This window comes from Alligator mississippiensis, chromosome 5, assembly GCF_030867095.1.
Source record: "Alligator mississippiensis isolate rAllMis1 chromosome 5, rAllMis1, whole genome shotgun sequence".
Taxonomy (NCBI): domain Eukaryota; kingdom Metazoa; phylum Chordata; order Crocodylia; family Alligatoridae; genus Alligator; species Alligator mississippiensis.
The window spans coordinates 4,332,262-4,358,667 of record NC_081828.1 but is presented as its reverse complement, the minus strand read 5'-3'; the positions used below and the strand labels follow the sequence as shown (position 1 = coordinate 4,358,667).

General features: G+C 44.8%; 2 protein-coding genes across 2 annotated transcripts; one reads left to right on the top strand and one right to left on the bottom strand.

Moving 5' to 3' along the window:
- Positions 1 to 1,153: 1,153 nt before the first annotated feature.
- On the bottom strand, positions 1,154 to 5,256 carry TEX38 (testis expressed 38). The gene is made up of 2 exons (XM_059727807.1): positions 3,388 to 5,256; positions 1,154 to 1,721 (listed from the first exon to the last, which is right to left on the bottom strand). The coding sequence occupies exons 1-2, from the start codon at positions 3,401 to 3,403 to the stop codon at positions 1,225 to 1,227; spliced, it is 513 nt and encodes a 170-aa protein (XP_059583790.1). The 5' UTR covers positions 3,404 to 5,256; the 3' UTR covers positions 1,154 to 1,224.
- A 496-nt stretch (positions 5,257 to 5,752) lies between these two features.
- On the top strand, positions 5,753 to 21,729 carry ATPAF1 (ATP synthase mitochondrial F1 complex assembly factor 1). The gene is made up of 8 exons (XM_014598726.3): positions 5,753 to 5,995; positions 6,878 to 6,928; positions 7,837 to 7,899; positions 10,289 to 10,339; positions 13,212 to 13,259; positions 15,389 to 15,484; positions 19,856 to 19,963; positions 21,124 to 21,729. The coding sequence occupies exons 1-8, from the start codon at positions 5,975 to 5,977 to the stop codon at positions 21,304 to 21,306; spliced, it is 621 nt and encodes a 206-aa protein (XP_014454212.1). The 5' UTR covers positions 5,753 to 5,974; the 3' UTR covers positions 21,307 to 21,729.
- Positions 21,730 to 26,406: the final 4,677 nt, after the last annotated feature.

The following is a 26,406-nucleotide window of genomic DNA, read 5'->3' as shown; positions in this document are numbered from 1 at the left end:
TTTTATGTGTATTTGGTCATTTGAGGTGGTGGCGAGGTAATACAGCAGTGGTCAATGGATTGAACAACACTTCTCAGGAGGGGGATGACAGACTTGGATCAGCTTCATTTTGCCATCGACAGCATCAGGGCATGGGTCCTGGCAATGAAACTTCAGTTAGGGTTCTTATACCCTACTAATCACCTTGCTGTCCGAGGGACTTCCAAAAGCGTACTAAGCAATGTGACAGGCGCTCATGTGTAACTCTTCTTTCCTCTCGAGGGGAAAATGATGAGAGTTTAATTTTATTGCTGCAGTTTGATATTGAAGGCAAAGTCAAAGGAATGCCCTTTGCATAGATTGGAAAGCTGTTATGTTTGAGATGCTTTCCTTCCTGAATAGGATAGAAAAAGGTTATGACTGCTTTTATGAAAAAAATATATATATATATTTTCTACATGGACAAAACTCAACCTTTTAACTCCGGTTGGGTGAGGGGCCCAGACAGAAAAAAACCAGCAAAACTCAGGAAATCTCCCAAAACCTACAAGAAATAATTCAGCTCGGATCAAACATAATTTAATTACCCTTATTTGGTGGTGGAAGCACTTCTCCAGCTCAAGTGGGAGGTTGAATAATATCAAAAGAAAAGTCTTGATTGTGCTGGGAGTTCTGCAGTTGACTTGATTAAAGCCTCGAGTTTATAATGGAGCCATGTTATTACAGCCACAATTAGGGAGACCGGTTTTTGCCCACGGTTTAAAAATGAACTCCTGGCACAAAAGAAGGTGCAGGCATAGATTATAACTGTTCCAGCTATGGTTGGGCATGCTGGTGATTTAGGATGGAAGGAGAAAAATGGAAAAGGGGGGGAATGCCATTCACAACTCAATTGCCTATTTTGATGCAGGGCCTTGCACAGACATGGAAATAAGAAAAAGAGCATCCTGTATTACTCGGCGGTGTCAACCTGCCTGGCAAACTGCACTGAACGGAGCAGTGGGTTGTTTATTATTACTATTAATATTACCAGGTTTCTCCCTAACAGAAGTTGAAAGTGGAGCGATTCTGGCTTTTCTTCCCCAAAAGGCTGCTCTCTTACGGCTGTACTCGCACGTTTTCCGTGCATCACGCAGGAGAAAAGCAGTCAAGGCAGGTTGGAAAACACCTTGTTTTATTTGATTTAGCGTAAAATATATAAGATCTTCTATTTAATGTTGCTGTCTGCTGTGGGCCGCGACCTAGTTACACTTCAGATGTCGAGCTGCTACCGAAGTGCCAGCTCTCCTCCACTTTATCCAGGTCGGGAAGAGAGGTGAACGGAACCGCTCTGGATGGGAAGGCCGGGAAGGGGTAAGAGATGGAGTGACTAACCATCGGTGGCAGGCTGGAGAGCGAGCGAACAAAAGGCAATTCCTGAAATACCAGTTTGCACGGATCCGCCTCTACCTGGGAAGAAACAAAGACCCCATCCGCATCATCTCTGGCAGAGTTTTTGCCTGCCTGCTTTGTGCTGGCGCTGGATTCAGGCGCGTACACTTCTGCTTTAATCCCATAATTGACACTCTTGTCAGCCCAGTGAACTACTGGGTTGGGAAAGAACGTTTCACTCTTCACCAGTTCAACCCACGCTTTGGCTTGTTGCTCCCGCCGGATAACTTTCCTCCAGTGCAAGAGAAATATGCACGTGAAGAGCAACATGTAGCACAGCCCTACGCTCCCAAAGTAGAGAGGCAACCAACCTGCAAAGCAAAAACAAATTGATAAAAAAAATCTCGGGGATGGTAACCTCCACCTTGTTTAGAGCCTGGCAGGAGTTATTCCACTACAGATAATACTAAATTATTCTGTGATTTGTATTATTAATCACGCATGCCCTTCTTTTAAATAGGAGAGCTGCTTTCCCCTCTGTTTCCTGTATCCTTCTCACCTGGTTAAGGTCCACACAAGTGCATCTGAGGCTGGGACTTGAGCAACACCCAACTTCTAATTAATCTTATAAAGCTAGTAATTCTGACGTCTGCTTTGAGAACAAGCTGCAGCTTTAAATCATAAAGGGAGCTGGCTCTGTATAAACGTATACCAGCGCACGTTAGCAAAATAGGGTGAATGCGCTGGGCTTTTCGTTTCTGACGTAGCTGAAATCAGATGCAATTGAAAGTGCTCAACAGGCTTCTGCCCTGGTTTTACTAAACTGGTTTAAACAGTAGTCCCCAACCTTTGATGGCCCACATGCACACAGCAGTACTGAGCAAATAATTCAGGGGGGCAACGTCATACTTGGCTCCCCCTGTCTACTAGATCTTGAATTTCTGGGGCAGTGAGCAGCATGAGGCAGGAGGCGTTTGTACGTGCTCCCCTGAAGCTGTGCTCTGGGGACCATTGGTGTTAACGAACCATCTTTCATTAAATCAGTCAGGCAAGCCCATGAGCTGTAAGGTTCAAATCCCAGCAGCAGGGATGTAGGTTGTAACCCTGTTGGTCTAATAAAAGAGATCGGAAATCCCAGCAGCATTCATTTAGCTTGTCGTACCAGAGAAATTTTAAATCTTTAGAAGTCTTTAGCTGCACTACATCTGGTCAAAGTCCTGTCTGCCCTGTGTTATGTGTGCAGAGGCCTGGTGCTTGTAAGGATAAGACACAACACCAAGGGAAACCACTGCTTTAAGCTACTTGGAATAAGCTCTTGCAAGTGCAAGAGCATGAAAAAGGCCAGTTACGGGCTTGATCCAGGGGCTGCCTTGTGCGTGTTCTGACTGTGTCGATTGTCACTGTGGTCCCTTCTCATCTTAAAATATGTGGCTGTTACTAACAAATACTTTCCAACCAAGATTTACCATTCTTCATTCTAGTTAATACTTAAAATGACACCCCACCCTCTGTAATCTTACGTAGATAAAACCATACCTCAGCGGTCCCCAATCTGCGGTACGCGTGCCAGCAACGGTACACAGACAACCTGTCCGTGGGTACGTGTTAACAGATTTATTTTAATTACTTTATACGACAAAAAATGTGTTGGCAGTACTTAAGGTGGCACTGAACAATTTGCTGGCGGTCCTGAAGGTTGTATCGTTTTAAATGGGTGGTGTGCAATCAGTCCGAGTTTGGGAACCGCTGCCGGAGATGGAAACGCTGCCTCTTCGGGTCATTGCTTGTTACCACAACCTTCTTAATTTTTCTCGGAGGGGGATTGCCTGTCTCAAGGTTAGAGCTATTATACTGGGTAACAGCGACTGTGTTTCATATCAAGCAGTGCTACGTGGGATGGCCGATGGCAGCATAGTATTGTCTTTTTCACTTGATCTCAGTTGCTGGTCACTGGTCTGCTCTTGTCACGTCATTCAGTACTTCAAGGGGTGGGGAGAGGTACTACAAGATTTATAAGAAAATAAGCACTGTACTCACTGCTGGGGATAACCATTGTTGGCCCACAAACGCTCTTGGTGCATCAGAGGCTTGCGCTGGTTCCCACCCCTGGCCTGAAGAAGGGAAGGAAGGAGACTGTGATCCCAGCTGCGGCCGTGGGCGGCACAGAACTGCCGCCGCTTGGGCGTTCTAGGTTGTCACCGTGCAACAATAGCAGGTACCACGTTGCCCCAAGCCAGACCCACAGTGGCACCCACTGGAGGGGCATAAAACTTCAGCAACGCCCCACCAGGAACGGCATAAAACCTCAGCGACACCCTACTGGGGAGAGCGTGAAGTCACCCCCGTGCAGTGCTGACAAACCTGCAGGGTCCTGGTGAGGGGGTCTTGCCTCTCCACTCAGGGTCAGATTGATGCCCCATTGGGGGTCAGGAAAGGATCTTCCTTCCTGGGCAGATTGGGACTGATTGGGGGGTTGCGTTCCTCCAGCTGGGGCAAGGCGTCTACTTGGGGTCTCTTGAGCATCTATGAGCCTTTTACAGCAGCAGGACGTTAGCCACCGCGGTCCCCCTGCTTTGCCTGTGGTCGGGTCAGGTGTGATGTCCGGCGCTTGGTCAGGCGTGATGGGCATTTTCCAAAAAAAGATGATGGGTTTGTCTGGGATGGCTTGGACACGGCCCATCCTGCCTCAGGCCCAGAGCTGGACTACATGGGACCTCTGCAGGCCTCGTCCAGCCCCTCTGCTCTAGGAGCCTATGGGTGCATCTACACATGCATTTACTGCGCAGTAACTTACTGCAGTTTTTATACCAGCATCTACAGCACAGTAACACTGCGTGCACACCAGCTTGGGACCAAAGTTCCCCCCAAGTCAGTCAGGGCTTTTGGGAGAGGTACACAGATATTGCTTATTAGACCAACTAGATTTTTGCAAAAAAAATTGCAAAAATCTAGATCTAATAAAACATCACCTCTACCACTAGTCCTGAGTGCTTTTTCCCCTAGACCCGGAGTTCCCAATCTGCGGTGCAGGTGCCACCAGTGGTACGCAGACACCCTGTCCGTAGCGCATATTAACAGATCTATTATAATTACTTTATACGACAAAAGTTTGCTGGCGATCCTTAAGGTCGTATCGTTTTAAATTGGTGGTGCGCAATCTGTCACAGTTTGGGAACCACTGCTCTAGACCAATACAGCTACAACCCGGATACCTGTCCCGAGTCAGTCCATGCACGCAAGGGGACTGCGCCGGAAGGTGTCTACAAGTGCTTTAGCGTGCAGTAAGTACTCGGGTGTAAATTTGCCACCATGCACATAGCAAATTACTCGGGTGTGAATTTGCCACCATGCACATAGCAAACTACTCAGGTGTAAATTTGCTACCATGCACGTAGCAAACTACTCGGGTGTAAATTTGCTACCATGCACGTAGCAAACTACTCGGGTGTAAATTTGCTACCATGCACGTAGCAAACTACTCGGGTGTAAACTTGCCACCGTGCACGTAGCAAACTACTCGGGTGTAAACTTGCCACCATGCACGTAGCAAACTACTCGGGTGTAAATTTGCCACCATGCACGTAGCAAACTACTCGGGTGTAAACTTGCCACCGTGCACGTAGCAAACTACTCGGGTGTAAACTTGCCACCATGCACGTAGCAAACTACTCGGGTGTAAATTTGCCACCATGCACGTAGCAAACTACTCGGGTGTAAACTTGCCACCATGCACGTAGCAAACTACTCGGGTGTAAATTTGCTACCATGCACGTAGCAAACTACTCGGGTGTAAACCTGCCACCACGCACGTAGCAAATTTACACCCAAGTGGGTGTGCGCGTATCCGCAGGGCCCGGCCTGACTGCGCAGGCCCCGTGCGCGTGCGCACTAGCGCGGCGGCGGAGGGGGAGGGGCGATGGCGCTGCAGCAGCTGTGCGGGCCGTGGCGGGCGCGGAGCCGGGCCGCGCTGCGCCCGCTGGGCCTGCTCTCGCCGCCCGCCCGCCCGCTGGGCCCGGGGCCGGGCCCGGGGCCGGGGCTGGCGGCGCGGGGGGCCGGCGGCGACGCGGACGCGGGCCTGGACGAGAACCGCTTCCACCACAAGTACCGGCACCGCCTGCGCGCGCTGCGCAGGTGGGCGGGGCCTGCGGCGCGATGGGGCTGTGGGGAGAGAAGCAGCGCTCTTCAGAGGGGGGCGTTGTGGGGGAGGAGCCAAGGGAGGGGGGGTGGTGCTTAGGAAAGGGGAGGGGCCTGGGGAGGGGCGGGGTCAGTTGGGGGGGAGAGGGATTTGGAAGGGGTTGTGTGGGGGCTGGGGCAGGGCGGGGCGTGGAGGACAGCAGAGCCCTGAGGGGGTGGGTGGGTGGGCAGGGCGCTGTGGGGGAAGCGTGTCCCAGCTGGGTGGGTGCAGCCGTCGGGATTAGCCCTTCCTGTGGGAAGCCCTGAAAGGGGATGAAAAGGGAAAGCGTGGCGGCGGTGAGCTGGTTTTCACAACACGCCCATGACCGCGCAGGTCGACTGATCGTTTCCTCTTTGTTTCAGTGCCGATCCAGAACTTTTTGAGTCGCGTCTGGAGAAACTAAACGCGTTGAAAAAGCAGCCGGTGGGGTATTGCAAACAAGTGGAATTTATGAAATATATGGACGAAAAGGTAAGGCTCGTTGTCTGCCTCATTTGTGTCCTGTTTATTTCCGTATCGTGGCTTGACGTTATTGTCCTTCTTTAAGAATCTGATTCTGGAACGGGAATCGCCTGGGACGGAAACTGTCTGGGTTTGCTATTTAGGGAGTGTGTGAAAAGGGTAGTGTCTCCTGTTGGAGGAGATTCAAAAGCAGCCTTCTCATATCCTCGCTAACGAGCCCATCGTTTATCGTTCCACGTGAGGGGAAAACTGTTGCTCACGCATATTGCTGGTACGCAGCTACTTGGTTTTATTGGCCCGTGTCCAAGCAGAACAATCTCAAGTGCTGGAATCCCCATCGTTAAGTCAGCTCTGAGCCATTCAGTAATTTGTATCTGCAAGGGGAGAGTTAGCAGCTTAGCAGAGAATTAATTACTTCTCTGGTTTCTGGCATTGGGACTCGTGGGAGTGGGGATCTCTTTTATTACACCAACTAGATGTTTGCAAAGAAAATTCTTTAATTTCTCTTTTGCAAACATCTAGTTGGTGTAATGAAAGAGATCCCCACTCCCACCAGTTCCGATTCGTTTTTCCTTTAAACCAGTATGGCTATGATGTGGATGCCCTTCTCTGGTTTCTTGCTTATTTGCATTGCTTTGTGTGGTCCCAAAAACAGAGAATCTGAGGAATGGTGTCTTGGTTGTGAATTCCTCGACGTAATGGAAAGCTTGAGGTCCAGTTTTGGGCCACGTCAGTGCCCCTTTGACTGCAGTTGGTTGTTTGTGGCATCTGAAAATCTTTAGCTTTTTCTTTTGTCTCAGGACAGTGCTGAAAAGATTTTGTAAGTGGACAGGTTATGCTCGTCAGATTAAAGCAGGCTTTACCCAGTAGTCTTTGGTGTTTTTTTTTTAGGCAGAATCGTCAGGTACAAAGACATTAAAGGGCGGATTCACAAAACATAAGGTAGGATACAGTGGACTTAAATATCAAGGTATGTTATTCCTGTTGTTCCAACACGGAGATTGATTGTAAATGGTGCATTATGCTTTGGCCAAATTGAATCCTAGAAGAGCAGTGCTGAAAGGGCCCTCAAGAGGACTTCTAGCCCAAAATCCCTGCTCAGAGAAGGCTCGTCCCAGTCTAAACCATCTCATCCCTGCTCAGAGAAGGCTCGTCCCGGTCTAAACCATCCCAGCCAAGTGCTTTTTCTAGCCTGCGCCTTCAAAACTTAGTGATGAATGGTTGCACAGGATATAATCATCCACAGTTCCCTGCTTTGCATCTCATTTTAGGATAATCTTGTGCAACTGAAATTGTCCCGAAGTCTTAAACCCAGGGCGTTTCAGTGGTTTCAAATCTAGTCCTTTTTTTCCTGTGAAATATTGGAAGTTCTGTCTAGTCTGGGGACATATTTTCCATACAAACAAATCCATCGCAGAAGGTTAAGCTCCCATTAGTGTTGATGGGGGATCTCCATCGTCCAGCCTGGGGAGTTGCTTCCAAGGGACTATCCTGCGTTAACGTTTCAGTCTGGCAGTGATTTCTGCATTGTGAAAGCTACCAGCAGGGCACGTTCAGGTGATGGTAGAAGGGGAAAATTCTCAACACATTTTACAATCTCATGAGGCATATTACAATTAGAAACTGTAGACCTGAACCTAAATAAACGCTATAACTTGATGCGAGTACTCTTTCAGTAACATAGTTCAGTGTATACCTCCACTTCTTTTTCTTATAGGGCTATTTTTGACAGTTAAAAGTATGAAGGTATAGAGATGCCATCTGTAACTGCAGCCTGGATTTGTACACAGACGTGTATACTTTTGTGCTACCCCACTTTCATGCTAAATTCCTTGTGTTTTTTGTTGCAGACGCTTGATTCGGTACTGAATGTTGAGATGGTGAAAGACAAAACAGCAGAGGAAATAAAACAGGTGATGAGTTTAATTGAAACATCTTCCATTTAAATGTTGTTCTCATTCTGAAACTAGGCTGATGAATACTTTACATAAGATATTGTAAGTTGGAAGAATAGCTGCAAAGGTTCCTTGCTTTGAGAAAATCAAATTTGTCTTGAATAGGTAAATGGGGTACATGGAATACTCCACCTTTGGGCTGATCTGTAATTTGTGTCCAGACCTGATTAGCAAACAGTTGCCTTCAGTGACCCTTGCAGCGTTCCAGCCACTGAACGTGTGTGGCGATAGGACTTGTGCGGGCTGGGGGCGAGCCAGGCCCGTCTTTGCGCACGCGGGCTGTGACCAGCAGCCCGGGCACGCGGGGCTGGAGAAGACCGGGGGTGAACTAGAATTAGTTACGGACGCGTAGTGGTTGATTTAAAGATTGTTTACTTACACCAAAGATGGTCGTGGTGTAGGCTGGACACTTTTCCAGGCACAGCTCTGCTTAAATCCTCGTTAGAGGACTATGACAAATTCGTTCTAGCCCCGGAGTTGTTGAAGCTCTGCGGGTTCGGTAGTTTCTATCCCCCGGAGTTGTTGAAGCTCCGCGGGTTCGGTAGTTTCTATCCCCCGGAGTTGTTGAAGCTCCGCGGGTTCGGTAGTTTCTATCCCCCGGAGTTGTTGAAGCTCCGTGGGTTCGGTTCGGTTCCCTCCCACGGAGTTGTTGAAGCTCTGCGGGTTCGAATATTTAGTATATAGGAAAAGGGATACGTCTAGGATTGCGCTTGGCGACGGGGAGAGGCCAGAGGCTGTTTAGACCTCTGTTGCCTTTTAAGAGATGCGTTGGGTCCGTAAGCATCTGCAGCGCTTAGAGATCTTCACACAGCATGAAGTCTCCTCCTCCTGGTGAGTTCTCCAGTTCCTCCTCCTCTCTCCAGTTTTTCTCTCTCTCCAACTTGGGCAGAAACCACCCAAGCTCTTTATACAGCTAGCAAGCCAATCACTAGCCGCCACGTGTGCATGTATTAGAACCGGCCAATAATGTGGCACGAATTCCTATACAAATGGCGGGAACTCTTTGCACCGAGCATTTCTTAGATGCAAAAAGAAATGCACCATGCAAAGAAAACTACAAGTTGGCGGGAAATACTCCGTTGCACCGGGGTTCTCTTCTGCAGCAGAAAACTCTACCGTGCAAAGAAGCTGCAATTTAGCGGGAAAATAATTTAGCAGTACCGAAAACAAAAAATCACAACTTTGGGTTGTGACAGGACTGAGCAGAAAAACCATTCAATTAGCGTTAAAGCATGTTGGTGAGGCAGTTTGGAGGTAGGCAGTGTTTCCTGTGCTGAATCCCTTTAGTTGCTGGCATCCATGACTATCAATCCGGTACCTTTTCACTAGTACTAACTGCTTAAGGTGAGTAAATGAAAGCAAATTTTTCTTTTTTTTTTTAAAGTAAGTTAGGACTAAAGGTTGATTTCCTGATGCAGTTATCGGCATTACACTGAGATCCAGATTCCCTTTTATTTTGCGGGGGAAGATATCTCCTTCCATTCTACATCTCTGAAGCAGGCCAACTCTCCCCTAGTTTCTCTGTTTGCTCATTATATTCAAAGCAACGAGACGCAAGAGGAAACTTTGTGCGCACCAGGTTGCTAGGGACAAAAATACACTTCCAGATTTTATTGTTTAAACAGCCTGTAGAGAAATGTGATTAGTCAGAACAGGTTACAGGGAGAGAGGATTATTTGGCAGTTGGAAAAGAGGTGTGGGCCTGCAGGTTTTATTTATAGCTGTCACGGAGTTTATTAGTGGCTCGGGACAGTTCATGCAAGTCACCATCTTCATACGAGTAATGGAAATATCGGTACCAAACCATCTTTATAAAAAGTTTCAAAGTCCTCAGAAGAAAGGCAGCAGTAAATTCAAAGGTTCTGTATTAAATGGAAACCCTCCCCCCCCCCCCCCAAAATCTCATGGGGGAAGTATTTATATATTCCTTATTCAAGAAGAACCTTATGCAGCATATTGTTATAAGATACCTGGTCAGAAGCACTTCTAACTAACAAACTGGGGGCAACCATTTCTAAATCTGTGGCATAAGGCAGCGCGTTGCCAAAAATGTACATCATAAGCACATGAATTCCATAATGGGCCAATCTAATCCAGTCTCCTTTATCGCACAATGTGAGAGCGCCTAATAGGCCATCTGCTACCATTAGTCTTAGAACTTTTCCATAAAAAGAGATTATAGCCTTCCTGCTATAGGCATCGAGCAAAACGTATATGAAAAATGGCCCTTGGTTGTAAATGCTTGCAAGCCAGGATAGGTTAACTAATGAACACTGTTAAAGAAACATGAATCTTATATATGCTTGTTTTGATCTCTATTAAATCTAATTTCCCTCCTTTCTTACAGATTTGGAATCAGCATTTTTCTTCAAAAGATACTATTTATGCCGTAATTCCTGTAAGTAGCTCTCTCAACAAAGTGTACACAGTGGAGGTCAGCACAGAAAGGCTTTGCCAGACAAGCTTCTCTCTGCTCCTTTGTGTGCATCGTCTCTAAACAAAAAACCCAACAACCAATCACTTAATGAAAGAGATCCTGAACACCAGCTTCCATGGCAGGACGATGGGGCATAGCCTGGCGTGGAAGTTCAGTAATACGAAAGCCAGGCTTGATAGGTTTCTATTGACTCCAGTGCTCTTTGGAACAGACCCCGTGTGTATATATGCAGGCTGCAGTTTGTGCATCTTCCAAATCACTGCTTTTCAGACCGGGCCATTTCTGTGGCTTCAGCCTCTGTTCTTCTGCAGTGGCATTAAAACTAAGTCTCGCATATGTCGGCATGGAGCACCGGGCTTGCATGAAATTATTGAGTGTTAATGGGAAACATCAGGCAATCTTATGGCACCCTGTTGACGGTTGCTTATAACTACTAAACTCAAATGTTTGAGTTGAAATTTCCTTGTTGGCTGGTTACCTCAGGCTGAAATTGTCCCCTCTGCTTCCGCCACAGACTTCCTGTGTGATGCTAATCACATCTTGTAAACAGACAGTCCTCAGTGGTGTGTTTCTTATTTTCTTGATGCCTGACTGGAGACCCTGAGGTCTGATTTATAGAGGCACCGAGTGTTCACCTCTATAACAGGCATGTATTAGAGCAGTGCTTTGAATGTAACAAGTATTTATAAAGTGCTCTGAAAAGTCAGGTTCAAGGTGTTTCCAACCAGACACCCAGAATTAGTGGACACGTTTAAACTTAAAATCTTGCTGACCTCAGCCCTCCATATAGAATATAGAAATAATAGCACTTTTCCCCCAAAACAGTGGTTAGAAAATATTTGTGAACTGCTGAGCCTCTGCGCTGATGAGTGTCAGGGAAAAGCATTGAGGACACAAATAGTTCTCTTCAGACCGTGATAGGAATACTGTGCAGTAAAAAAAGCCCTATTAAAACAAAATACTGAATAGTTGTTCATGAGTTGAGCTGTGTCCATCCTCTGCAGTAAGATGCTTTCCCGGGGTGGGGTGTGAATATATAATACAAGCCTGTATCCTAGTGCATTCACAGTGGGGGTGAAATGAAATTATACTGGTAACTATAATTCTGTCCTTTCCCAATTACTTGATGTCTTGACTCTGCAGTCTCCACGTTTTCCATGTTTTTTACGATATAATGTTTGTGTGCCATAGAAGATATCTAATATCAAGAAATGTAAATAATAGCAACGCAATTGCAGTATATAAACACTATATATTTAGGGCTGTCAATTAAAATAATTGTGATTAATCGTGAGATTAAAAAGTTGCAATTAATCACAATTTTAATCAGTTAAACAGTAATAGAATCCAAATTGATTATAAATATTTTTGGATGTTTTTTCTGTCATTTCAAATCAGTTGATTTCAGTGACAACTCAGTGCCATAAGAACAGAGTAGAACTGTGCTAACTTACACCTAGTGATTAAGACCAGTAAGTGAACAGGGTAAAACTAGGGTTACCGTATTTCCAATTCCAAAAAAGAGGACACCTGTCAGGGGCACACCTCACTCCTGACCCGCAACTGCCTGGCACTGCCAGTGCCTCTCACTCCTGACCTACCGCCCCTGCTCCCTCCAGCAGCATCTCCTGGGGCTGCCTGGCCCTTGCAAGCACAAGTACCAGCCCCTGTGTTGTTGGCCTGGCCACAGAGCTCCCCGCCACCCTCAAAGGCCCCACTTCCCCCATGGAAAGGGAAGACACCTCACCCTGCCCTGCCACAGCTCCGGCGCCCAGCAGCAGCGAGGGGAGGGACCGCTTTTCTCCCAGCACGCACAGCCAGGCAACAGTGATTAACTTTAAAAAAAAATAATGCATTCATTTGTTTTTGCATTAAGTGCATTATCAGTGATTAATTGACATCCCTTATTTTTATATAATAACAATAAAATTACTATATGAGTATGTGACCTATTAATTAAGAACAACAAAGATGTCACTACTCTGCAGTGCATCCTCTTTTTTGAGGGGTCTTGAAAGGTTTTTAAAGCCTTATTACTCGCCAGATGCAATGTAAGAAAGCAGTACATGGCAGGCGTTTCTGTCGGTGGAAGCAAGTGCATTTCGGCAGTCCGCAGCTATAGTTAGCTGGCAGGCGTTGCAGTGCTCACCAGCATATCGAGGCCATCACGCAGATAAATAGCACGTGTCTCCTTCCTTGAAGAATTTGTAATCTGTACTAACGAATGGCATGCTGAAGGGGCACAGAAAACGTGGCGTGGGGGAGTATGGAGGAGACTAGAACCGAGTATGTGGTTACTCAGCAAAACTGCATGTACAGCGCAATTGTGCACACATTGTTTATATTTCTAATGCCATTCTGTAAAACAAATGTTGGTCAACAGCTTCTTGGCCAGTGATATAGTAATGACAAAATAACACGTGCTAGAACGTGAATTCCTTTGGACCACACCTCGTGTTTGTCTATAAAGCACTTGGTTCTCCACTGGAGGTAGATAAAGCCAGGGAGAAGCAGCATAAGCTGATGTTTAGACATTTTTCAAGGGACGACAGCTTTGATTTTCAAGACCTAACTGCAGGCGTCTGGGATTGCATTGTCATGACAAGGCACTGATGGTATTTACGGAGCCAAAAGCAAAATGTAACTTCATGTATTCAGTTGTGCACTAATTAGCACAGCTTAACCAGTACTTAATTGTTAACGTTTGCACATCAGAGACGTACTGTAGATGCAACCTAACCTTATAAAAAATGAATGAAATGTTTCCCAGTGATGACTGTCCACCTGTTATTTTTCTTTTATGAGAGGTAATTATTGTTTTTCCTGTTTGAAGGCAGAGAAATTTGATTTGATATGGAAGAGAGCCCAGAAGTGCCCTACAGTAAGTACGGAGTTTGTGCATGCATCCTGCGTGTATATACAACTTTAATTCTGTCTGGGACCTAGTTTGTAAACTTACGACCTCAATATTCAACCTGATTGTAGCAGCCTGATTAATGAAAGCCAGATGTTTAAATATTTGTCTAGATAAGGAGAGAAGATTGTTCATATTTATAAGCCAGTTCATTATGAGCATAACCGGTGGGGATCTCTACAAGTGTATTCTTTTGCAATAATTTGCAATAATTCTGATCACAAAAAGATGATGTTTTTTGTGTAGCAAAAAGCCTCCCAGCGCTGGTTATGCAACAGAAATTTAGCAATTCAAAACTATCCTCAGTGTCAGGTGCTTAGCTCTCCTGAGTGCAACCCTGTGAAGAGCTGGATCCTTTATGCTAAGTTCTCCGGTGTAATTGCATACCTTCCCCTATGGCTTATGGCTCTTAATCTCTTCATGACTTTAGTAGTCCAATGGCTGAGGGTTAGAGCTGAATGGGCTTCTTTCCACTGAGTGCAGCTGGTGTCTTATCACTTAACAACAGACCAAACCCTTTTTGTGAACAAAGCCCATGTCACTGGTCTTCCCCTGTGTCATGGGGCACTGAATCTTGCCTCCCAGGTCACAGCGCTGCAGCTTCACAGTTACGATAGCTTCTGTGCGGCTGCATTTTTACTGCTCTTCTCCACACATGGCCAGTTCAGCCAGTAAATTGGTAACAGTGATGGATGCCACACCTAGATCCCACAACTTAACCTTGCAAAGTATCTGGCTTCTATTATATGTAAAGCAGCACATAGGGAAAATAGCAAAAGCACCCTCCAGAAATTAAATGAATGTCCATTATCTGCTCCATTTTTGAGCATGGATTTGTTGGTATCTTGTGTTTTGCAATGACAAGCTTTCTGTGCAAAGGAGCATGCTGTTGCTTAGAAGAAAGTAAGTTGCCAAAAAAGGTAGGACAAAATAACTAGAAAGCAAATATTATCTGTCTTCATTTTCCTACCCCATGCTGGTGCATTAGTATTGTTTTCCATTATGATGGACCATGTCCTTGCGTCAACTGTGCAGCGAAGCGTGGCCTAGCACAGTCCAATTTGCACAAAGCTGGGAGTGAAATGCTTCACTGGTCAATAAAACTACAGTGTAGCCAGATCCCATTGCCCTGGCAGGAGTGATGGTTTTGTGGCTGTGAACGAAGAAAGAATACAACAATTCCAGGCCGAGAATGCTGTCTCATCTCCTGAGAACCATGTCCAATGTATTTGGATTTCTACAGTAAAGGTTAATGAGAGCTTGGGAAATAATCCGTATTAATCTGTGTTTTGCTGTGCAGAGAACCAGTGAATCAGCAGTATCGTCTGATGGCTTTTGGTTCATGCAGTCCTTTCTTTTAATGTAAAAGTGATGTCTATGTTGCTGCTCAGTTTATGAAGCTACATAAGTCATTATATCTCCAGAGGGAAGATGTTTTCAGGCTATTGTGAGACAGAGGTTGTACAAACAGCTGGAAAAGGCTGAACTTTTTGCAGATTTTTAAGGTCCAACTTGACAAATCCCTGGCTAGAATGATCTGCTTAGGGCAGGTCCTGCTTTGAGCAGGGGGGTGGACTAGATGTGACCTCCTGATGTCCCTTCAACCCTAATTTTCTATAATTCTGTGTGCTCGGGGAGAAGAGCAAAAATTTAAGGGATTGATAAACCAAATGGGTTGTGTGCAGATGTGTCCGTGTGTACATGCTTGCATGTGTTCCCTTGATGTAGTCTACCCAGTGTAATGTTAAAGTTTCAGTGCTGTTCTGATATATTAAAGCTTATGGGTTTGGTTTATCGTTAATAAGTTAAGCTAGTCAGTACTAACGCTTCTATATCCCAAAAGATTGATATGGTTATTATCCAGAAACAGGTATAATGTGGGAAGCAGTAGTACAGATTTCCCTGCGCTGCCCTGCCAATAAGTCTCAATGCAAGCTTTTTGGGGGGGACCTTTTCCACGCAGGTGGGTAAAGCTGTGTCCCCATAAACTTCTTACTGCCGTGATTCACATTAAGTCTTATTTATGTGGTGAGGACTCCAGTTTCTTGTGACCTGGGCTGGGAGCCCGATTGACCCTGACTGTCTTTTCTCTGCAGTTCCTGTGTGCTTTGCCAAGGAAAGAAGGCTATGAATTTTTCGTGGGACAGTGGTCAGGGGCAGAATTGCACTTTACTTCCCTTATAAACATTCAGGTGGGTGCCTTAATTAGTCAGCAGGTTTGAGACGCATTTATTACGCTGTGCTTGAGACCTCGAGAGAGATGCCACTTAAAAACACACACATATGACATCATAGAATCATTGTGTAAAAAATGAGGCAATAATTTGCAGTTTCATCCAGCTGGAACATACTATTTGTACTGTTAGCACTTGATTCTAAACTGAGCTTTCATCTTCTGTGACGGTATAGTGTTGCAAGCTAGAGAGAGGTCTCAGTCCTCTCATTCCTCTGGTCTCTTAGTGTTTTTTTTTCCTTCCCATTATGCTTGCCATACCAGATCAAACCATTAATCTGTCTGCTGAAATGCCCTGCCTTGTCTGGTGGTCCTGTAGCTTCACAGATCAATCCCATGCTTAGAATTCATAACATGCCTAGTTGTGTTTGTAAGGCTTCCTTCCACCTCCCCGCAGACGGACAGTACGTACCTGAAGTGTTTAGCTGCCCTTCTCTCAGTTTGCAGATATCAATCTCAAAACGCTCTCCCGGTATCTTAAAATCCACCTGAGAGATTTTTATCCTGAAATTGCAGCCAGTACTGCCCCTTAATGAAATATTAGGCAAGGCTGGTTAAACAGCATCGTGCTGTCTCCAATTCTGTGATGGGAGATTTCCAAATCTTCAACGTGTGGCAGTTGTTCCTGGGCATCACAGTTGTGTGTCCTCCCATTGGTCTCTGCCTTTTATCTTTGTTCCTTAGCAGAGCATCCCCTCGGAGTGGTGTGTGAACCAGCCTGTCTCTTCTTTCAAGTCTTTTCTAGAACTGTTTTTTATTTTGGATTACACTTGAAACCAAAGATCTGGCAGCTATGGCTACTCAACATTTAAAGCTGCTTCTTGCTAAAGAAGAAAGGTCAACCTTGGCTAGTAATGCACCTGCAGCCTCAGTATACTGCTTTTCCATTTTTAGTTGGGGAGGATATATTTCCCTTCATCTTACACTTGTGCTATAGCGTTGAAAATAGTTGACATGGTTCACCTCTGGGGAAGCTGCATTTCAGCTGTGTGCTGACATGTTTCCTATCTAAGTAGCTGTGGGATCATTGAGAATTAAATGTGATAAATACATATATAAGATTAAATTATTATCTTTGACTACCTGCCGCCATGAACTCCACAACTTCATCATGTACTGTAGTCATACCAAAGATGTGAATGTTTTCACTGGCATTTTTGCAGTTTTCACACTGCCTTTGACTCTCAAGCAGTCACAATATTATAAACTGCAGGCTGTGCAGTGGAGTTCATAAAGTTGGCAAAAAATAAATGTGCATGTGTGGCTCACAGTGGCATCGTAGAATTTAACATAAGGGGCATTTAAATAGTTCTCTGGCATTCCTTTGCTTCTGTATTTACTGCCTTATTAAAAAAATATTATGCTGCAAGGGAAATGCCCATAAAAGCCTTGGTTTCTACCACCTTAATTTTGTTGTGTGTTGACAGAATTGTTCATTTTTGACAGCTTTCTAATTTTTCTTTGAAATTTGTTTGACCCCTGTTCGTTATGTACTTCGAGGTTTATTGCAGATGATGCTTGTCTAACACAAAAAGGTGCTGCAACCGCTGTGAGGGTTTTCAGTCATAATGGCATCCAAAGCAGAAGATCAATTAATCATTGAACAAAAAGCTGATGGGTGCCTGAGCCAGTGATAAAGACGTGATTATAATCCATGTGGCCGAACAAGAAGGTCCTCAATCAGTGATAGATATCCGGCTCTTCAAAAGAGTTCACTTCTCAAACAGCAGAAAATTAAAAATGGAGTCAATTGGAAAGAAAGATTTAGACAAAAAAGTGAATGAAAATGGAGTTTTTAAATGAGGTCATTGTCAAGAAAGCAAGCCAGTGCAGTTAAAAGTCAGTCCTTGTTCTATAGCAAAGTGAGAGTAATAAATTAAAATAAATTAGCTAATATAACAAATAAGAGGTTATGGAGGGCAGGACGTTGATAAGGGAAGCTCAAAATGGGGAAGAATCCAGGGCTAAGGACAGTAGGGAGGAGTTCCGAATAATTGGGAACAAAATAAATCGTAGCATTTATGAAGGCCTCCTAGCAGATGGTGATGCACAGAAGGGTAAGTTTTCAGTAGATATTTCTGGCCTGTATCTGTAAAGAGCCACGGTGTTATAATTACTTCAGCATCCTTGTACGATGTATTTTCAGTACATTTGTAACTAAAAAGAAAGGTGTCCAACATCTGGGGATAATTGTGTTTCTTTCAGCAGTCCCTGATAACCTGCACCTAAGAATCTCAAAAGAGTTGTCTGAAGAGACTTCAGGCCCACCAGTATTATTTTCTAATAAGTCTTGGAATATCAGGGAAACTCAGGGAGGCTGGGAAAGCGCTAATGTTGAGCCAGTGTTCAAAAACGGCAGAAGAAATGACGCAGAGAAGCGTAGGCTGGTTGGGCCAACATCTGTCTCCAGCAAAAGAATGGAAAAGCCAATACAGATTTAAAGAGTTGAAAAAGGAATATAATTAAAACCAATCAGCAGGGCTTTATGGAAAACACATCTTGTCAACTCCGATTGCAGTCTTTGAGATTTCACATCTGATAAAATTAACTGCATGGCTGTGAGATACTTCAGCTGCGATGAGCTTTGACTTAGTACCCTGTGACCTTTGTAATTAAACTTCACTATACAATACTAATACATGCTACATGGATTGAGAAGTGGCTGGCTGACAAATATCAGCTGGGGAACATTAAATAAGGGTGTGTTTAGTGGAGTTGTACAGGAATTGATACTGGCATTGAGGCTATTCTGTACTTTTATCAATCATCTAGGAATGAATATGAAATCACCGCTGATAAATGTTGTGGCTAGGACAAAGATTGGCAGTGTGGCAAACAACAAGGAGGCCAGAGCAATCTTATGGAGCAGGCTGGATTGCTTGGTAAGCTGGGGTCTGGCAAAATGAAATGTGTTTTTGTAAAGCAGGGGTAGGCAAAGCCCGGCCCATGGGCCAGATTGGGTCCATGGTGGACTCCGTTGCCTAGCCCGTGTCACTCTGCCATTTTGCCCACCCCTGTTAGCCAAACACCACGAGAGATGTCTGGGAACAGGGGATGCAGCCATCCTTCTGTCATCTACGGCAGTGTTGAACAACATCCTGGACAGCAAAGACCCTGAAGAGACCCTGTCCCAGTACAATGCTATGGCAAAAAGATGCATTAAAAAGGGAGTGGTGAAGAGGCATGGGGAGGTGTGTTTTCCTACACACAAAGATTGCTAAGAAAACTCTGCAAAGTATTTCTAGTATCTTTTCAAGGATGTAAAAAAAAAACAAAAAACAACCCAACAAAACAACCTGGAGAAGTTTCAGAAAAGACCCACAGATTATTTATGATCTGGAAAAAAAATCTTTATAGTGAGACACTCTGAGGGCTCAGTTTGATTTAGCTTATCATACGCATCGTGGAGCGAATTAACTAGTGTTTAAAGGTTTTCATGGGCACTGATGATCCCTTTAATCTGATAAGGGACACATTTTAATGATAAGAGTGACTCCCCAGGGAAACAAATTAGGGGAGTGGTGGATTCTCCATCTCTTGATGTTTTAAGACTAGATACCTTCTTTGTAATTCTGCTTTAGCCAAGTACAAGTGCTTCAGTCAAATGCATATAATTAGACTTAATATGGGAGTAACTGGGTGAAACTTAATTGCCTGTGATGCAAAGAAAATGAGACCACACAATGACCTGGTTCTCTTTGGCTTTAAACTCTGTGAATCACTGTTTAATATAAACACATGTAATTGCAACTAATCAGCTCTTAATTAAAAGCAGCCTTTCTCTGACCTTGCTAGGACAGGGCGGAAACTCTTGACTGAGGTGTATGAAGTTAATATTTAAGGCAATTAGGACTCGTAGTAGAGGTGATATCTTTTATTAGACCAACAAGATTTTTGCAAAAAAATGATTTAATTGCAAGCTTTCGGGCACAAACACCCTTCATTGGGCATTGGAAAAAAGCTTGTAAAAGTTCTCCTGGGTAGAAATGAAAGTTCATATTTCATAGGATTTCACAGAGGAGTCAATAGATGGAAAGCTCCTCTGGGCAGTCTGTTCATAGCTGGTCTGGAGCCTCTCACCTCCTGTGAAGTTTTGTGATGATGCAAATCACCTTGAATTAATATTAAATAATATTTTATTTTTTTTATTTAATTTTATTTCATTTTAATGAATAAAAATGTAATTAATTTAAAATTAATATTAATTCATATTATACTTATTGTATTAATACCATTGATAGTAAAGTGCACTTTCAGCATAGCTGTTAACATGCAGTGAAGCTAGAGCTTTTTAGAGGGCACTATCACACAGTCACGTTTTCTCTTGCAGACCCAAGGTGAAGCTGCTGCCAGCCAGCTGATCTTATACCACTATCCCGAGCTGCAGAAGGAAAAGGGAATAGTGCTGATGACAGCAGAAATGGACTCCAAGTTCTTGGTAAGAGAAGCTTGTCTTTGCTTGCTTGGCTTTTATACCAACATCCACTCTTACCATATTTAATTCAAAGTTAAGTCCTGTAGAGCCCTTTTAGAGTTCCTCATCCAATCAAGGACTAGAAAGCACAATGTGTGATCTGAACATCCGGTCATACTGGACACCCCCACTTGAATGGTGAAAATTCATGAAAAACTGCTGGCAGGCAATCCAAGTGGGAAATGATTTGCATAATTTTATGTGGCTAATGCATTTGATAACATCCAAGCCTTTCTGTAACAGTTTGAAAACGGAGGTGAAATTTGGCCATCTGTTGGGCTTGTCTGCACAAGTTGAACCACCCTCCAGTTGTATCATTTCCTGCTGTGGCTGTAGATATGGATATGAAGGGATTTCAGTATGGGAAGATCCAGAATGGTGGGATAAAGATCATCACAGATCTCCCTGCCTTCCACTCTTAAGTACAAGATGATTTAATTATTTAGGACCTTGCATTGTCTAACAAATGTAAGAGTCCGTGTGGGCAAGAACCCACCACGTACAACTGTCCACCATATGCATGTCTTCGTTTGGGGAGAGGATGAGAAGAAGAAAGTGTGACATGTTCATTGGGTTCCTTCATGCCCTCCTGGAAGGGCTTCCTGTGGTGGTCAACACGGTCCAACAAGTTTCTGTTGTGAAGAATATAAGAGTGCAAGATACTTTATAGCTACCTCCACTTAGGGGGTCTAGCTATTACTAAAACGTACACCCTGACTCACCAGGTAATACTTCAGAAATCTGCCTGTAGAGTAGACCTTTGTTATGAGCTATATTTCATATGAGTTAGGCTGAATACTTTCACAGGGGAAGGCAGGCATGTAGAATGAGAAAGGGAGATCTGACTCCATAGTGGCTTATAGGGAGGGGGAACAAGAGAGGGATGGTGGAGACTTGACAAGGAGACCAGCTTTATGGAAGAGTAAGCAAGTTAGGAACAGGGTGGAGCAGGGTTGTGGCGAGTTTTGAGCTGAGTCAGGAGGTGTGGGAGGCTTGTTCAGTAGGCTGGAGGAGGTGCTGTTTACATCCTTTCATAGCAGGGAGCTGTGGCATCAATATTAAGGCAATATCTCATCTAACTGGTCCTCTCTCTCGCTCTCTCTCTCCTTTTCCCAACCGTGCAGAACGTCTCTGAAGCCCAGTGCATTGCTAGCCAAGTCCAGCTTTTCTATGCAACGGATCGTTCAGAAACCTTTGGATTAGTGGAGACCTTTAACCACAGACCTAACGAATTTAAGTACGTGTCGGTCATAGCAGAGCTTGAGCAGAGCGGACTTGGAAGAGAGCTGACAGCGAAATTGGACTGACAAATCCTAGTACCTGCTCTCTGCAGCTTCTGGGCAAGAGACAGCTGGAATTTCACAATGGACCGGTTCCTTACTTAGGCTTTTTAGTTTATTTTTTTTGAACTGTGATAAAAGGAAGTGTGTGTACTGTAAAACTGGTAGCCACAGGAGTGGTAAGAAGTGGAGCAGAGAGTCTGATATCCATGCCTGAATTTTATATTGAAGTGAAAGGGTGGTTTAGGATCAGAGGCAATGTAAGCATGGACAGAGTAGAACATAATACCTTAGGTCAGTCTCATCAGAACAGTTTGTTCCATAACTTTCTAACCAAGTGGTGTATTACTTTGGAAACAATAAATAACATGAGGAAGAACAACTGCTTGCAGAACAGCTGCAGTTTCAGCAGTTGGAAAGAGATAATAAAAGGTATTTATTTTCAGCAAACACTGCGTTACAGGTGTCCTCCACTCTTGACTGCATGGGTCAGGCTTTTGTCTTGTGTGAAGGTTATACAGCTCCCTTTCTTATCCAGCAGTGAAAAGATAATGGGATTGGTGACTGAAGACAGATTACTCTCTGCTTGATGTGTGGGGCTTCCTACATAGATGCATGCTTTGCATTTTGTATTCTGCTAAGGACAGAAGACCTCAGCTGAGTTTGGCTCTGGGAATGTCAGGCTTCTTAATTGAGATATGAACTTCATCCAGCCCTCCAGCCGCTAGGTCCATCACTTGTAGATGATTTTACTCATGACAGGATATTATAAAGAATTTGTATATTGAGTTTCCTAACGTGGTCCAATGGGACTACTCAGTGGCCTTGTCAGATGTCTAGACAGCCAGCTCTTCAACTGTAATAGCATGTGAAGGGTAAACCAAAGCTCATTTATGCTTCAGAAAAGGCACCGTGTCCAACAAAAATGGTCTGCTGTAGCACGACAAGGAGAGCTTTGTTGGTTCTGCCCAAGATGGATGGACAATAATGTCTGTGAAAATATCCTTTGGCACACTCATACACACGCTATAGCACAGCAACTATTAAAATGAGCCAAGCTAACCCCGTGTGTGGTATCGTTTTCCACCTTTGATGCTTTCTAGTGTCCCACAAGCAGCATCTGCTCTGCTCTGGTGGATTCCTTGATGGTATCAGGATGCCGGAGCACAGCTAGAGTAGCCAGTATCTTTTCTGGAGATACAGATTGATAAGAATCCAACTGAAACGTTTCCCAAGTGCAAAGCAGTCGTCGTAGCCTTTGCTCCCTAAGCGAGCAGGGAGCCAATTGTCTTGTCCTGAACCCTTTGCAAACTAATCCTGTCAGCATCCTAATGAACCCCATTTGTCAGAACGGGAATAGAGACCAGAAAGTGAAGTGACTGGCATCTGTCAGAGAGGGAGCAATTACCAGAGCAAGGATTAGGGTGGCTTCCTATTCCTGTGCTTAAGGCACTGTTAGAACGAGGGGTTAGACTCATGAATAGTTAAGTTGTGCACATTGTTCGTATTTGGGTGAAATGATCCCTGTGTTCCTGTCGTCTTGTCTCTTTTCTTGCTGGGCCAGAGCCAACTCCCTATGTTTGTACCTGGATCTGTACCCTGGAGAAGCACCTGTCTTTCTTACGCAGGTGAAAGAAGTTTCCACTGTTTCTTCAGAAAGTTAATTTGCCAATCCTCTCTTTGCCGGACAGCTTTTACTCACCCTGGATACCCCATCGTCTGAGATGCTGTATTTCAATCAAAGTACTGTCCTGGTCAGCCACCCACCAAGAGAGTTGCTCTAAAACATCCCTGCTGATTTCTAAGCGGAAAATACGGCAGCTCTTATTCTGGAGTCTTATTAATACGGAATGGCAGAGGAGGAAGGAAAGCGCACAACATCTTGGCCAACAGTTGTGTACATCCCAAGGTACCGCTTGTCATATCTGCAGAAAAACTTGCAGAGCAAGGATTAGACTCCTCCACTGCCTTAAAACTCGCCACTAATCCCCCTGCCAACCGACATCGTCCGTGTATCAAGGGATAGCCGATACGATACGTGGTGCTTCCGTGTTCAATGTCTCAGTCTCCCTTTGTGAGCAGAAATAAGGATGACCTCTCCCCTGTTGGCTGCTTCCTGTTTTAAAGGTGTGTATAGCTGTCAAAATGCCCAACGTGACATCCCTCTGTGGGAGTTCAGCATCAGGCATTGGCACATCTTGAGTCTACAATCTAGCCTCTGCTGTCAGAAGAGACGAAGCACTCCTAAATTTGAGGCTCTAGCTGACTCGTATCTCTAACCAAGCCTTGTGACAGGTGTGCCCCGTGTAAGGGCGCGCGTCTCACTATTTTAAGAGTGCTTCTAGCCAATCCCATCAATAATTGCAGGACAAGAAAGCCAGAAATGTAAAGAAATCTAGAAGAGACATTTCTCCTGTGCAAGTTAAGCATCAGTGCAATGAGAGCTTGGCCTTGCTGCTGCTAGGCCTGTATTTACATAACGGCTTGATAACATCTAAACTGATAATAGTGTTTGCAGCTATTCATGCCAAGATAATAAGGTAATCAACTTTATGGTTGTGGGAAGGAAGATGATTAATTAATAAGGCTTTTTCATTTTCCCCCATACCAGTTGCTTAATTGTGTGCCCACATGCGAGACAGAGGAGGTGAGTTTATGGAGGGAAAAACTATCGTTGTCTCCGGTTGCCATTTTTGGCAGGAAGACTTTCTTGTGGGAAAATGCAGTTTTGGCAAATTTGATATTTTCTACAAAATATATATTTTTATTCCTGTAGTGTCAGCTGTAGACATGCCAAACAGAAAAGAAAGGCAGTCCCAAAGAGCTTCCAAGCTAAGCATGTGACGGGACAACAGATGGATATAAGCAGATGCAAGGTAACAGTGGTGGACAGGGGTCCCAACCAACAACTGGGCATCGTGGCAAAAGGAGAGTGTTAACGAGGGTTTTCTAAGGCACCTAATGCAGGAGCACTTTGGATTTTCCCTTTGAGAGAGCTAACATGAAAAAATGTTCACTGACATTTTTAAAGATGCTGTTTTTATTCACCCCACCGATGCGTTTGCTTTCACTGACCTTCTAACGTCTACTAATGACTCAGAAAGTTCATTTTAAAATCTGGCCTTTTACATGAATGGAAAACTCCACTTTAAACCAGCTGAGTTTGTTTACTGCAGGAAAGGTTGCTTTTCTGCTTTCCTTCAGTGACAGCAACACCATTTTACTCTTCCCTCTATGACATTTTCCTGCTGAGTTTCTCCAGGCAGCAGATTTAACCTCACAACCGTGGTGTGAGGACAGCCAGTACTACTAGCTCAAGTGTCTAACTTGTCCAAGAACTGAAAAGACCTTTTTCTTTCTTCTGTGAGCTGAGCATAGAAACCAGCTCCCTCCAGCTGAGAACTACAGATCATATTTCCCCTTCCTAAATTGAACGGAAATTCAGGGCTCACTTTGGCTTTGAGAAGAAGAGCTGTTGTTTGGAAGGTGAATCCAGGTGAGGAAGGAGGCGTGGATTGGGGGCAGAATTTGCTGTTGTAGGGAACCACGGGGATGGAAATATTTTTATTAGTGGAACATCTGTGCCTCCCTTCCCAACTCTTCCAAGATCTCGGACTGCAAATCTGCTACTGGTGGACAAGGGCAACAGCCCAAGGTATTGGGGATGCCAGGGCTCCCTTCTGGAGTGCATGTGCATCAGGAAATGATGTCTGGGAGCCTTCCTTGTTCCAGCAGGTATCTAAGAAGCTCCTTATTCCCCTATGTATTCTCCCTTTACACAGCCATAGTCCATCTTCTGTCTGCTCGTTGGTCCGTGGTGGGGCACTTTCCCCTTCTCCTCTGTTCCTCAGCCATGCCTGACTTGACATGAAAGTTAATGCATTGTGGCCTTGATGGTTCAGGGAATACATGAGGCAAGGTGTGTTTGGTAGTATCTTTTCTTGGACCACCTATGTAGTCTCACTTCCCTCCCAACATCTTCCCCATATCAGGTACAACTTGCTTTGGGATTTTGTAGGCTCTCTCTGCAGCAAGCTGGTAAGTGATGCCAGTCAGGTCTTTCTGCATGGGTAAAGGGCAGTGACCCAAGGATTGTACAACTCCTGGGCGTTGCTCCCGTGCCTGCCACTAACTTGCAGGGGTTTAGGTTGTAGCCGTGTTGGTCTAAGGATATAGGCAGACAAGGTTCCTTGGGTGAATTTGATATCTTTTCATAAATTCATAGATGTTAGGGTCGGAAGGGACCTCAATAGTTCATCGAGTCCGACCCCCTGCATAGGCAGGAAAGAGTGCTGGGTCTAGATGACCCCAGCTAGATGCTCCTCTAACCTCCTCTTGAAGACCCCCAGGGTAGGGGAGAGCACCACCTCCCTTGGGAGCCCGTTCCAGACCTTGGCCACTCGAACTGTGAAGAAGTTCTTCCTAATGTCCAGTCTAAATCTGCTCTCTGCTAGCTTGTGGCCATTATTTCTTGTAACCCCCGGGGGTGCCTTGGTGAATAAATACTCACCAATTCCCTTCTGTGCCCCCGTGATGAACTTAAAGGCAGCCACAAGGTCGCCTCTCAACCTTCTCTTGCGGAGGCTGAAAAGGTCCAGTTTCTCTAGTCTCTCCTCGTAGGGCTTGGTCTGTAGGCCCTTGATCATACGAGTTGCCCTTCTCTGGACCCTCTCCAGGTTATTGCCTTTTTTGATCGCCTAAATTAAGCCTGAATATTTTTTTTTATATGAGACCTAATGGGGCTGAAAATGATTGGACCTGATCCAGAAGCCGGTGGGTGAAATCCTCCAGTGTCTCCAGCACAGGAGATTATAGTGGATCCTTTTGGCTTTTAGTGCACGAAATGCCCCCGAAGCATAGACCATTGCCTTTCTTCATCCCGTGCTAGTGAAAACGGTGCACGCTGTCTCTAATAGGCATCAAAAAAAAAGAAAAAGAAAAGTTTGTCTCAGACCCTGAGCCCAGCCAAAATCCACTAGAGGGCACAATTACCTGCTGTTTGAGGATGCCCGCGATCAGAAATGTTTTCTCTCAGCCAACAGACTTTTCAATTAACGAGTAGGTTTCTTGCTAAATTAATGCCACGGAGTTTTCCTGACCTGTCTAACGCTGATAAGTTTGTGCACA